At 35.8% G+C, this 14,799-nt stretch overlaps 1 protein-coding gene across 1 annotated transcript in view; it reads right to left on the bottom strand.

Moving 5' to 3' along the window:
• LOC135684668 (FACT complex subunit SPT16) overlaps positions 1-14,554 on the bottom strand; it is a 35,996-nt gene extending 21,442 nt beyond the window's left edge. Inside the window, exons 1-15 of the mRNA XM_065200306.2 lie at positions 14,361-14,554; positions 13,876-13,965; positions 12,782-12,946; positions 11,880-11,939; positions 11,041-11,133; positions 10,103-10,171; positions 9,551-9,628; positions 8,184-8,270; positions 6,648-6,715; positions 5,887-6,059; positions 5,183-5,273; positions 4,591-4,664; positions 2,853-2,965; positions 2,271-2,336; positions 802-834 (exon numbers count right to left, since the gene is read on the bottom strand). Of these exons, the coding sequence (XP_065056378.2) occupies positions 802-834; positions 2,271-2,336; positions 2,853-2,965; positions 4,591-4,664; positions 5,183-5,273; positions 5,887-6,059; positions 6,648-6,715; positions 8,184-8,270; positions 9,551-9,628; positions 10,103-10,171; positions 11,041-11,133; positions 11,880-11,939; positions 12,782-12,946; positions 13,876-13,965; positions 14,361-14,429 (1,329 nt within the window). The 5' untranslated portion in view covers positions 14,430-14,554. The remainder of the gene's footprint in view (positions 1-801; positions 835-2,270; positions 2,337-2,852; positions 2,966-4,590; positions 4,665-5,182; positions 5,274-5,886; positions 6,060-6,647; positions 6,716-8,183; positions 8,271-9,550; positions 9,629-10,102; positions 10,172-11,040; positions 11,134-11,879; positions 11,940-12,781; positions 12,947-13,875; positions 13,966-14,360) is intronic.
• Between the last annotated feature and the right edge of the window lie 245 nt (positions 14,555-14,799).

Raw genomic sequence — 14,799 nt, 5'->3', positions numbered from 1 at the left:
GAGGAGTGACATGAGGATCATACGAGAATGAAAACAAACTCAATAGTTCATACAAACTCACTAGATTATCAAGAAGAGTATACAATATTTTAGGAGCACAATGTAAGTCGAAAGTCAATTCAAATTTTGTATATTACAATGATAGAATTCAAGCTGGTTTTTCTTTCAGGCTTCAACCATGATGAAAATACGACCCTTAATTTGACAATCTTTATTGACGCAATTCTCTTCTATGTAAAATCTCAGTTGCACCTTTGAGGGCGTGAAAAAAGCAGCCTGATGGGCGGGCACAGGGGGAGGCGCATCTTAATTGTTCGAAAACATTTGAAATGTGCCTTTGATGGGAAAAAGTATGTCCTTCTCAAGTCACAGAGATCCTTTTCTTATTTGAGGGGAATTACAACGAGCTGCTGTCTAATGATTGCTGATTCGTAAGATATATAATGTAAATGTTTATCAGATGTAGTTCATCAGTTAAAGGGTGAAAATTTGCGCTGTCGAGCTAATTATTATCAGAAAGTACGCCTAATGAACGAGCTCCCTCGGCCCCTTATGATATAATTTTTCACAACAGTACACGACCAATTTATCCTTTAGAACTTGGAATTCTGGTTACAAAAATGTAAATCTTCTAAATGCAGTACCATTCTACATTTTAAATGCTTCAAAATAACACTTAACTACTTTTTATATATGAAGGAATTTATAACCTGTATAAGTAGTCCAAAAATTGGAATTAAAAGACATGAAAAACTGGAATTTCATTGACGATTACGGCGAACAAATTAAAACCTAGCAAACCTCTTCGGAGGCGTCTTCCAGTTCATCTTCATCCTACAAAATGGAACAAAGATAAGCGTAAAAGGAATGAAATGCTCTTGAAAATGGCAGAGGGAAATAGCAGAGGGAGCGGTTGGCATAACAAGCACCAATAGCAGAGGCTATGGACTGCAAAGAAGTGTCAGTGATTATCTTGGCGGCGAAAATGTGCCTACTTTGAATTTCGATTTAGTTCCGCATTTAGATCCTAGCATTTTTACACTTATGAGAGAGCATTTGTGTATGCTGAAAATGAAGTAACTTTGTTCAGTGATTCATTTGTAACATAAATAGAAGCCTTCAAACCATTTCCTAATGATATCACCTTGCAAGTAACGGCATTTTTTATGTTCGTAACATAATGCTTTCATATTTCATTTCTTCCTTAAGACAAGATTAAAAAGTAACGACTTCATTAATCTAAAGTCCTTCTGAATTCTTGGTACATTGTACTAAATCTGATTTATTTCTAGGCTAATAATGCAAACAGAAATTATTTCAGTGGCCCATAAGTAACACGTAGAAGTTAAACCTGTATATAATAATGTGCTAAAGTAATTCAGCTGCAAGCAAAATATCAAATGGCACATTTAAAACAGGGAATTTTCATTTTTGCGGGAAGGCAGCGACATATCCAGACCTGAATTTGAGGGTTGCAGATTATATCTTCAAAAGAAAAATCAAAATATTTTCCTGCTTTTCAGCATACAAATATTTCCTGCTACACGCCATCGATAACTCAAGGTAAAAATGCCCAAAGAAATTTACGGATAATTCTGCTACACTTTTAATGTAAGAAAATTCGAACAAGGCTTTCATCAAACATAAGAATTTTTAAGCCGGAGCCAAACATTGGGAAATTTCAAGATGTTAGTTTAGAGGCCATGAATTATTAAGTTGCGACGCAGAAATAGCTACGTTGATAGCACAAAAAAACAGCTTAACTGTAAAACAACCCGCTAAGGACAGCAAGTATGGAACAATATTGTCAAAAAACGGCGATGGGTAAGCAAAAACAAAAACAATTTTTTCTCCTCAAAAATTAAGCCTGAAAAGCTTACAACGTAAAATACATTTTGGGGATCAACAGCAAAAGTCAAAAAGCAGTTCTTTCATAACGTCTTTTTATCGAGTGATGTAAATAGTGGGTTCGAAGATCTTCCTTCCAAAGACATTAGTAACACAAATGATCAAAGATAAGGTGGACTTGGGGTGAAATATTCATATCTTTAAAACGGGTAATCTTGTCTGATGATCGCATTCAGCTCAAATATAAGAGTTGCTTGTCACCTACAACCGTCCTATTCCACACACCAAAGTGTATTTAAAATGAGTATCTCAGCAATGAGTATCTTGCTTTATCTATAAAACTGAGGCTACATGAATCTGCCTATTCATAATCTTTTCATGTGGCTGAAAATCTCCCCAAAAACTACCCTTCAGAAGCTTACCTTTAAGAAGATACCTATATTCTTCATCTGTTTCTTGGCACTTGTCAAAACAGTCGCGGGCTCATTCTAGAATTTATATAGATTAAAGAGCAAAAATTGTCTTAAAAGTTACAAGGGCAAAATAGCGTATTTTTATTCACTTTGAAATTGAAATTCGGGTTTTTGATAACAGTTACGTTTTTGCAGGAAAAATATGGCTGACCCTTAACGCTATTGCTCGAATTTAAGCTCGACATTTTCCTGCATAGTTGGATTTGCAGACACAAATGTTTGTGTTAAGCTCAACTACATTGCTTTTTAAAGATATACTTGAATCACTGTCTAGCAGAGATTACAGTTGATGCAAGAAAATCTGCAAAAGAGGTACTTGATAAAATTGCCATAATTTTACAGGCAAGAGAGGCAAGGTGTACACGAAGAGGCACATTGGTTACTTCACCTTCCAAATGCCTTTTCGTTCACTTGGCATAAAACAAACGAAAAGACAATTTATTATATATTTTCGGACTTACAATTTGTTATACTTTAACTTTTATCATCACAAAGAGGAGCTATACTACAGTACATGCACCGTGTTCATACCTCGTTGGCGCAAACTGTTTCGCCAATAAACAAGGCGTACGTTTTGTCAGCGTCTTCTTTTCCTTCCGCGTTCTTCAAACCAGCAAACCCAACACTGACGTTGAAAGTCATTCCTAATATGGAAATTGAATAATTAAATAACTAAAATCATTCCCAATCACTAAGATGAGACATTCTTCTCAGTTAATGATAAGAGGGGGTATTATAACACTGAGGGTTCCGTATAACATCTAATCAATAATTTTAATCATTTTTTATCACTGTGAGAAAACATTCCCCTGGCTAATGATAAGCTGGGGATTCGGAACACTGAGGGTTCGGTATTATCCCCAATCAATTATCTTAATCATTCTTAATCACTGTGTTTTAACACCCCCCCTGGTTAATGATAATATCGGGTTTTATAACACTGGGGGTTCGGTATAATCCCTAATCAAAAATCTAATCGATAATTGGGATGTCATAGTACACTGGGTGACAGCAAAAATTGCAAATATTGCAAGATAGCAAAAATTGGTTGAACAACAGTTGATTTGTCAAATTTTACAAAAGAACAGATAACAAGACAGCAGGCAACAACTTTGATATTTCGTGAAGAAACTCATTTCTAAAGAATGCCTCTAGGGGTGTACCGGATCAGGATTTTCAGAATCCGGCCGGAACCGGATTTACCGGATTTCTTCGTGGAATATCCGGCCGGATTCTACCGGATAATCTGACCATTTATAGAATTTTCAGTAATAAAAAGTTTTGAGCCACTTTGCGAAAAAATGTATAGCGAGAAGATCAAAGAGACCTATTCAGGGTTGCCAGATTGAATTTACAAACGAAGGCTAGACTGGTGAGCAATGTAAGCCAAAATGCTCATTAAAAGGCCAAATCAAAAACTCTCTCAAGAATCCATCGAGCAGGCACTGGTTATATTTCTACGCTTGTGCCTGTTAGATAATTTCTTACTGATAAATTTTAGACGTCTGCTGAAAAGGCCAACAAGGTCAAATTTAAGTAGTAAGCAAAAAACAATTTCTCCAGGCAATCTAAATCTAAAAACCAAAAATGAAAAATTTGGCCTAAAAAGCCGATCTGGCAACCCTGGACCAAATTTGTGAATTATATCATCCAGTCTTCCTGTTTCGTGATGACGAGCACTTTCATTTCAAATCTGTTTTCAAGGCGCTTGTTTTATCGTTGGTATTGTTTAGTTCTGGAAAATCCATTTTTCATCACTGTATGAAGGGAGTCTGACTTGGTTTTCCAAATTTTCTTAGTTTTGATTAAAGTTCTGGAAAATCCGGCAACTGGCCGGATTTCGGAAACAAATCCGGCCGGAACCGGATTTTCAAAAAATCAGCGATCCGGCGCCGGATTATCCGGCCTACCGGATATCCGGTACATCCCTAAATGCCTCCAAAGCTTTCACAGCTTCACATATGTTTATTTCTCACTTTATGTTACCATTTTCAAGGAAGGACAGATTTTATGAAATTGGTAGCTAAATTAAAAAAAATTAAACCAAGATTAAGCACATAAAGGATGCCACTTTACTAGAGAATGCCGGGCAGAAATCAACAAATTTGCTTTTCATCCCGAATAAAACTCTTATCGAAGGTTGTAGGAAATTTTTGAAGAATCGAGCGCTTTCCAATTAAAAAATGGCTTTTCAAAGTGGAAATCCTTTAAATTCATAATACAGCTTTGGCAGCGATCAACCCCGCGGTAAATGTCAATTCTTGCCTACCCTGTTTTATTAGCTGGTGATGCTTCTGATCGATCAGCAGAGAGCCTTCTCGAAACTCAATTCCAGTTGCAAAACTGTAAAAAGTCGAAAAATTTCTCAGTAAAACTATCTAAGATCATATAGCAATGTTTGTCCATTAGTGCACAGGGTGCTAGATTCCATTAAATAGGAATTTCCATTACTCAATGTTGCTCAAGCACGAATAAGTGCAAATAATCATAATTATAATGTTAAATATTCAGAGAAGGCGACTTCCCTCGCATTATGTTAGGTTATAAGAGAGATTCATCTGCACAAAATACGAAATAGATTCATACAATACCTTTACATCCAACAACAACAACGAAAAATTGCTAAAGTAAGCTTCTCAAAAGAAAAGCCATGCTTTCAGAAGAGGGTTTAGGGATACATCAATCTTAGAAATATTCAATCCTCAATCTCCAATTTAGCTTGATCAAACAACCTTTATCTTTTTATAGTATCAACAGGTCTTGCTTACTCTAAACAGGGCGGCGAGTTTTGACATTCTTAAAACCATAGGATATCTGTAAGAAACGAGTTATAAAGTAATAAGATAAAATATGAATCATACCCTATATTTTTGACAAAATTATCTTTCAGATGCGGCTTTTTTGATGCAACATTATTGCATAGAGCTTCATAAACTTCTGACATCTTCACACCTAGAAGAAAATTTCTTTAAAGCTCTAGGGGAGAAGAAAAAGTCGATCAAAAAAACAAAAAAATTGGTTTCAGTGTGCGCCAGTCAATTTGTTAAAACATGAGAATAAGAGAGGCCTAACAGCTACAGGGCTTATCCTGATCATTTTGGAAGGGTTAGACAAATATTTTGGAATGTGTGAAAACCAACTCTTAGTTATGAAAAATACTGTAGTGCAGTTAAACTTTTTTTGCATAAAACATGCAACGGTTTACTTACGATAATGCGTCTATTAAGATACTCAGCGAATCAAACTATTTCATTGTTACGACAGACTGACAAGGAGACTAGCATGTACTTACTAAATTCTAAAGAAAGGGTTCTACTGCAAAACCTGATACATTAACACCTTCAATTCTCGTTGATGCAGATATCAAGAAAAGAGGTGAAACATCTAATTTTCATAAATTTGGCTTTGCTTTCAAAGACGATCAACAACTAGACTGATTTTCCAATGACCAAAAAATCCTGCAACTCTAATGATATTCTTGAACGTTAAAACCACACCCAGAGAAAAAGCTCCCTTTGGCTGGTCGGACATATTTATTCGAAATTTAAGTATTCAAATGTTTTACCATCACGAATTTTATCGACAGCAACGTCCATCAATGACAGCAAATAGGTGTAAAGGTCTTGTTGCTCTTGTGTAGGCTCCACCATTAATGTTCGGACGATATTAGAGCAGTAGAACTTGTACCTCACTCCAAGTGAACAAATTATAACACCAAAGTGTAATTTTTCGTCAGAGCTGAAATGGGTAAGGATCATATAATAAGATTATTTGGCTTTAGATAATCATGAAAATTTGCACAGTTCCTGAAAAGCAAAACACGCCTTTAGATTTATCTATAAATTTTAGGGCATCTACTGTTTAAATTCGCTAGCAAAACTACTCCTCTCAAACTGGCCACAAACTGCATCCAAGGCTTGTAAGAAACATTGAGTTGTATCTTAAGCCTCTTTCTCAATACAGTTTACCGTTTTACTAGAGGCTTTTTTCTTTGGATATATTGCCATCAAATTCGGTACATAAATTATGATGCTGATTACGGAAAAGATCGTATTCTCAGTGTTGTATGTGAATAAAGAAATGTATGGGAAAATGACCCGCTACTTTTTGTTTTGGCATACGTTTACTTTGAAAACGAGTGCAGTGGCCAAATGGTTAGAGTGCTTAGCTCCAGAGTTCAATAATTACTAGAAAACATTGTACACAGTGCTGCTAGCGGCTTAAAAACTATGTATAAGTTTGGATTTTTCAAATGACTCCATTTCCCAGCTGACGTGACTAACAAGAAACAAATGCAAAAAGTGATCATTAAAAAACCAAACTCACCTCACTGCACTAAATTTTAAACTGAATTTTCCGCCGCTCTGGACGATCGGTGTGTAACAAAGTTCGACCTAAGGAGCATAAAAAACTTGTACAGTCTCAAGATTGGCAAAGAGATTAAAATGACAGTGGAGCTCTACTTAAGTAAAAAATGTAGAGTCGACTCTGCTGAAAGACAGTGTTATCCCACATTACAGTGAACCCACGAAATATGCAAAAATATTCAAGTGAGCTTCGCATATAGTCACACTGCACTTACAATCACAACTAAAGAACAATCTTCCAAACAAAATTCGATGTGGTATTAGCGATACACCATGGCAATGCTTTTAAGTAAATTCCCCAGGTTCGGTTCAAAGACAAGAAAAAAACGATTCAAAGTAGTATAATAGTAGTCATGATCATCACACATGATTTAAGTCCTAGACAAAGCCCCTACGCTCTAACAAGTCTCCCCCTCCCTCGAATAAGCCCCCTTAAAGTAATTTTTGTGAATAAGCCCCCACCCTAGAATAGGCCACTTTGGACAGAGGTATTGCCTCGACAGCAATATGTTTATTCCGATGTATCTGCATTTTTAAGCATATCGACCAGCCTTAAATAGAGGAAGAACATTTACCCTGCAATATTTTTGGCTGCTGCTAAATAAGCCCCCACTTCGAATAAGCCCCCCTTGAATAAGTCCCACCGTAAACAATTATTTGCAAAATAAGCCTCAGGAGGCTTATTTGAGAACCTACAGTATGGTGAATTCTAAAACTGGACTTGACCTTAAAGTATAATTATGTCGTGACGCAGTTTTGCCAAGCAATGGACCCAAAGAAGACTACGTTTAGTCATGTGAAAAAGAGACTGGTCCTCACAGGTTTGATTTCGGAACCAATCATAGAGAAGCATAAAATAAATTTGTTCACTTCAAATGCTTTATCGTATGCCCTTTGCAAAACTGGCTGCAAAAATATTTCACTTTTTTCTCGTGAAATATTGTGTAAAAGACGACTTTGGATGGTTTTAATAAACAAAATCTTGAACTGAGAAGTAAAGACTATTTTACGCGAATTTTTTTAAAATGAAAATTATATTAATTTAATTTGCGCATAACGTCTATAGGATAGGTGAACATTCGTCGGAGAAGACCGTCCACCGATTCCAATATATTGTAATTTATATAGTTCTTAGCGAACAATAAAATCAAAGATCAGTAGTCGTTTTTGTTCAATTCAAGCGGTGCAATTGAATTTGATAACTGAATAACCTGTAACTCGAGGAAAAGCAGGGTACCTAGATGAGAAGCTCATTTGAGGTCTCTCTTGGTAACCTACGCTACGCTTTTGATTAAAATTACAGAAACTTAAATTAAAATTAAATTTATATGCAATTTTAGATTATATATTTGATAAATAATATTTCCCTGTTGTATGATATGATGATTCACGAAAACATTTAGCTTCTCGTCACAATCAGGGGCAAGCCCCAGAGAAAAAAGACTCCCTCAAGTCAAGGAAAAATATCACCTTACTAGCCAAACTGAACACTGACCTGATCTGCATCCATTCCCGCAGCGAGGTATTTTTTGGATTCCAAAGCAGTTTCTATTTGATCAGCAAGTTTTGAGTGTTTTACTTTCTAAAACCAAAAACACGGTGAAACTGTTACAATGCTAAGGAGTCGCAGCTTCAATGCCTGCCAAAAGTACTTGGAACACCCAGCAATTTACGCTGCATTTGATATCTTTCATTCCTTTCATGAAAAAAAATTACTACTTCCGTCCCTTCCCCCTAAAACAATGTTGATGATTTAGAGAAATATCATAAAAGAAGCGCAAAAGAAAGTGCCTCCTAAAATCCTAACCCGTTTGATAGTAAACCAACATTGTTCTGTAGGGAAGAGGGGGATGATTGATTTTGACCTTGGAAATTGACGTCAGTGTTCCAAGACTTTTGGCAGGCATTGTTGTTCAATAATCGTGTTGGTCAATTTGTTAGTTGAAAAGCCTGGTAGTGATGTGAACCTTACCATACTTCACATAAAAATCAAGGACACTTATATATCCCTACTGTCGGGGATTCTTACAGTCCCTGTCTATACATTACAGTCACAGTAACTGTCTATACATGTGACAAAGATCGCCGATATACCAACTCAAGTGGTGATCGAAGCTTTAAAAACAGCAAGAATCGCGAAATACTTGGCTAATTTATGGAAGCATTGGAAAAGCTATCCAAGTTCGATAAAGGAACTGGTTGCCAACCATGAATCGGTGACTTCTTGGCACCTAGATTTTCGATTTTCTTATCCGTCGAAAGAAACAGGGATGACCAATAAACGCATACGCTCATTTGCACACTTCTTTATAATAGTAAAATCGAGGACATCAGAGGCAAGAATGTTTAAATAGAACTGGCTTTAATTTGATCAGGATAATCGGCAAAGTCGGGATTTTCCGCTGAATCATATTCAATGTTATCGTAGGATGCGGGAAAATTAAGAAACTCGGGCCCACTCGCGAAAATTACATATGTGAGCTAAGCTTTAAAGGAAAATTAAGTATCAGCGCTAAAATGTATTCAGTATATGCACAAAAATATACAACTCTGTTGCAAAGCAATGCGCTACACCTGCAGATTGACGATTGACATCATAGGGCAAGTGTTCAGCTATCGCCTTGAGAAGACAACATGTGGCACAGAACCATGCGGGGGAATAATTGCGAAATTCCCTACTGTTCTAATGGGCAAGCTACCTATTAAAGCGACAATTTTCTCCTTGAAGATAACTCATAAAGTCATTTTCTACTGCAAAAAAACTAGCTTAATCATGTTGAAACAGAGATCAAGCATTCAGTTTCAAGGAAACTCAAAGCTATCAAAAGAGAGGACGTGCAAACAAATACAAAATACACTTACCTTGTCAGCATCAACGATGCCAACAACTTGTTTTTTGAAATATTGGGTAAAAAGTTCAGAGGAAACATGCGCAGCTTTCTAGACAAAAGATGCATTAAGAATAAAGTGTTTCTTTTAGTTGAATATTAAGTGTAAAGTATGGTATGTTAGAAAATTTCAACACAAAAATCTCTGCATCCTTTTGTAGCATTATTCGATTCAAAGTGGACTTGTTCATACAAACAAATTTGAGTATGTAGCAAAGCACAAACAATACAAAAATCAATTTTATGTGGAAAGTGGATGACTGATACACATTCTGAAATACTGATACATGTTGATAGGTAAGAAATTAGAGATAAACAATGGAACTTCTTCAAGGTAGAAATTCTAAAGCGATATATCAATCATTTGATTCAGTAAAAAGCTGATTTGATGAGCGTGGATCTTTGCATGGAAAACAGTTTTTCACTATGTTTTTTATACTGCATCCAATATACATATCTGAATTGCATTTAGTTTGATAAATTTTTCGTCAAATGGCAAATACTTTTGTCCATTTAACTGACTTACTCTGACAAAATTTAGTTCAACATCCTCCTTTGGGGCCATCATGTAGGCAAATGAGGCACTCACGTCAACCTAAAGTTTTATTAGGACAGAAAATAGAATTGGTTAGCTTAATTGGTAAGTTTATCTTATACACTGTAAAACAGAAAAATTTCAAACTTCTTTCCTCAATTTGGCTAACATGTATTTTATGGATTTTAATTTAATGCCTATTGTTTTTTTCTTCTGCTATCTATACAAAATGGGTTTTAAAAATGTTAAAGATTTGATAGATATTCCAATGTTTTCAATCCTAGCCCCTTGTTTACAAAACTGCACCATTTTCTGAATGTGCAATGGTTTTGGCTTCAGTGGAGCACAAGCAAATAAAGTTGCTTCTACTAACCGAATTAATGAGGATTTTGGGCAACTTTGCAAAAACAATTGGCAAACAATGTTCTATTGCTACCTGTATCTCCGAAATGCCAAGAAGTAATATTTCATTGAATGAAATCAATCAATAATGTTTTTGAAAAATGTACCTAGCATTTCAGATCTAGAGAAAAAATTCTTTGAACTTTTAATTAAAAGGGTAAGCATTCCAAAGAGAATTCTCAAACAAGTAATTTTTTTTCTATAAAAACGTGACTCTGTGACAATCTTGGATATGCCTATGACAAGACCTAACTGCCAGAAAAAAGGACATTTTCAAATTATCCTTCAAAGAAAAATAGGTAATGAACCCTACATATCTTAAAACCCTGCAACAATATCTGCTTCCTTATAGCCAAAAAAAGCCACTTCAAAAAAATATTTAATGTCATTACATTGCATAATTGCCAGCTCTTGATATTTGAAAGATGAGACCTACTATTCAACATCAATTATTCCCCTTAACGCTTGGACTCCAGGTAATTTGAAAGTCCTGGGAACTACACAACAAGACATAAATAGGAAGTTACCTTTTCAAGATTTGATGCTTTGAAAACCTTATTCCACCTTTCCACAAAGTCTCCAGAAAAATTATCTTTGATAAATGTACCAACTTTTTCAGCCTTTAATAAAAAAAAGAAGGTATTCTATAATAATTCAGTAACAACTATCTAATATATACATACACACAGTATCAATACTGTATATCCTGCAATTTGAAAATCTTTATGATTTGGAATGTCTTTGAATGAGGGGAAAATGACAGAGATTGGATAAGAGGGGGCTTACAAAATAATCAAGAAACACGAAACAAGGGGCTTGTTTACGAAGCTTTTGTGTGGTCGCTTGATTTGCTAGGTTATCTAATGAGCTTGTCTAAAACATCGTGAAAATATCTACTTTATTAAACTTTTCATATACGACTGAATAGATCATGATTAATCATGGACTAAAATTAGGAACTTTTTGGTAGTTCAACGTAACCAGCTACGTTCACACTTTTGGCAAGCGAAACATCAGTTAGTTGTAACAAAACCAACAACATTAGACTTATCAGGCACTTTCCCTCCCCAAAATTAATTTTGATTGATTGATCAAATAATTTTTCAAACAAAATGTCGATTCTGATATGTTTTAAAGGGTGTTCAGCCACTTAATGGCTTGTTCTTAGGGTGTTCTTGGGGGGTGTTGAACCTGTTCTTGGAGTGCTCAGTCTTTTAGAAATGATGGTTACTATAACTGGAGTCAACTATACTTATACCTACATTATTTATAGCATTAAATACAACTAAGCATTTCAATACTGAAAAAAGGCAAATATATCATCTAACATAGGATTTTGAAAAGAAAATAAAACACTGTAATTTACATTTTTACTTGACTTTAATGTTTCAATGATACTTTTGAAGTTTTCCTCATCACCAGCTCCCTACAAAATAATGCAGAATGGGCAACCTTGATCAAAATTGGCTCTATATTTTCCTCATAAGGTAAAGTAGGACTTGGATCAGGCCTTGTGAGGAGCAAAAAGTGGGTGCTTGACATACTTAGTACTTTCAACTTTCCAGATGCTCAATTGAGCATGATCAAATATCATCAACAACAAAATTTGGTTTTTCAAATCAAGTTTATAGACAGCACAAACATGCTAGGAACTCGATCAGTCAAGCTCCTATAAGTTTCTAGGCATGTGCAGAGGTACTGGATCGAGCTCAAGCATCTGTCTCCTTGTAAGACTTATAAGAAATATCTTTCCAGTAAAGGCAAAAGTTTTAGATTTTTCTGCCCCTCCCCTCATTGTACTTACACGAAATGCTTCTATTTGATTAAAATAAATCAAAGAAATTTTGTAGGAATTTTTTTCTTTCTGGCCCCCTCTATAATTCATTGGCCACGACGCTCCTGAACTCGAGACCCTGTTTACACCAATCTGTGCAAGTTTGAAACCGTGACAAGATGGTTGCGGTTCGCACTTTTCTTTACACTAGCACTTTGGTAAGGAGACCCTGCTACAAAAGCGAAAGAATTTGGTACCGTCACTGTTCTGTTTTTGAACCATCACAGTTTTGCACACATTAAAGAAATAATGCGTGTGGTTTACCACATGCATGGTGATTTCCTTGTGACAAAGATTTGGTTTACCATATGAATAGTAATTTCCTTATGACAAAGACTGCTCAACATTTGCCAAATGAAAGTCTGGTTCACAAAAGGTTATTTTAATCAAAGTTTTGCATAAATGATCAAGATAAATTGTATATGAAAACAAACCTTTGTCCTCAGAAGCAGTTTAATTGGAGGAACATTTTCAACTTTCTTTTGTGCTTCCCTCAAGGGTTGTAGAAACTCAATTTTCTTTTTGCTTGCCAGAATACAAATACTTGACTCAGTAATTACCATTAGAGTGTCTGTAAGTTCATATCCAAACAACCATTGCTGAAATTAAAGGAGTGAACGTTGCTCAAACATTAAACATTTGGAAGAGTCAGCAGAGATAAAGTGATTCATTCAAAATTTAACATTCTACAGTAAGTAAGTAATCCAAATCATTCACAAAACAAGAAAAGAATGCATTAATGAGGCAGTCAATTATTTTTTACAAATTTAAGGTTGATGAGGTGCAACAACAGTTATTGACCATACAAAGAGTATGATGTTTATTTCAGGATTACTGTGCCATGTCTGAAATTGTTGTGATCTCATATCTATTTTCTAAGTATGACTTTAGAGAGGTGAAGCCCCTTGCCCAACCCACAACTGGGCCCTTGCCCCTAACCCTGACCAAGGAGATGGGTTAAGCATAAGTCCAAAGAGGCCTTAGGCTACTTGTCTTATCATATGGAATACTTCTTTCTCAAGGCAGGCAAAAATCAACAAATTTCTTTGTGACTCTTTAGGATTAATTGCAAATATAAGACTTGCTCTCTTTCTCATTAAAGAGTTATGTAAGAAATGATCCATACTGTAATCGGGACCTGTAATGTCACATATCTGTGGCAGAAAGGACATTGGATGATTTAGATGCTGTATTTTTTTCTTTTTGGAAGGGTACTTCTGGCATCTGGTTGGTGAAGCATTTGGCATCACGAATAGATATCAAAACCAACATAAGAGCTCATCTCAAGGGGTACCTTTTCTATGTTTACAACCCAAGTTCATTAAGAGTTAAGTTGGAACTTTCCCCTTCTAGGGTGCCCTGAGTTGATCACTGCTGGTGCTATCCATTTATTGCCTTGGTGTATATATGTGGCGTACAGTGGGCAATGAAGCACAAGTCATGTTAATGGGCTAAGTCATTTTCATAACTTAGATGCCACAGATAAAAAAGATGATCTTGATCTGAAGTAGTGATCTAAAAATCTTACTTGCAATGCTGTTGATTTACTATAAATGACTTCCTCGTCTTGACCAACAATGCTCATGAAAGCATCAATATTTTCACAGCTAGGATCATTCTGAAACAAGTAGAAATCTTTAGCAAACCCACTTCCAAGTTAAAACAGTGAAAATTATAGAGATAAAATAAGCCAAATGTCATAAGGTTTAAATGAAGCTTTTCCTTTTACTTATCCATGGCAGTTAAAGATGTTTACTTTCATACCTATTGCAATTTTGAAACATGAATATTGAATTACTAATTAGAAAATGAATTAAGGTCATTTACGGTCATCCATGACCTATTCTCCTACACATATTACTAATTTAGATATGTGGTGGGATTTTAAATCGATGATTGATGATGATTAAGCGAGAGCATTTATATATGTCACTATTTGTCATCTAGGCCGGTAGAGAAGGAACAACATAATAGGGGCGCTTTGTACCACGTTCCTTGATGATAAATACTCACCTTCCAGTGCTGATAAAGTTTTTTGATGCGACGAAAGAAAACCTCTTTATCCACAAAAGCCTTCGACATGGCTAATAGTTTTAACAGATCAACATAACCCTTCCCTAGCAAGAATTAATTAGCGTATTTCGGCCTGCAAAAACGCGTGCTGCAAAACCTAGACAAAATGGCAGATATTTTTGGCGGGAATGGCGGAGGAGCAGCGGTGGCCGACTGCGTCTCAAGTCTCAAGCAACTGGGCCATGAGCAATGGCGGTGCCAAGGGGGAGGCGGGCTTGGGAGCCTGGTGGGTCCACTCTTATTGTCAAGTGTAAGCACTCGTGTCTTCAATATCTCTGAGAAAGGGGTTCAATTTTGTTATATATCTAGGACATAGAAAAAAGGGTGTATGATTTGGGAATCAAAAGAAAGTTTCTAATTTTTCTTTGTTTGGCCTTAA

The sequence above is a fragment of the Rhopilema esculentum genome, chromosome 10 (assembly GCF_057945365.1).
Source record: "Rhopilema esculentum isolate cy_ngs chromosome 10, ASM5794536v1, whole genome shotgun sequence".
Lineage (NCBI taxonomy): Eukaryota > Metazoa > Cnidaria > Scyphozoa > Rhizostomeae > Rhizostomatidae > Rhopilema > Rhopilema esculentum.
This window is presented reverse-complemented; position numbering and strand designations above follow the sequence as displayed.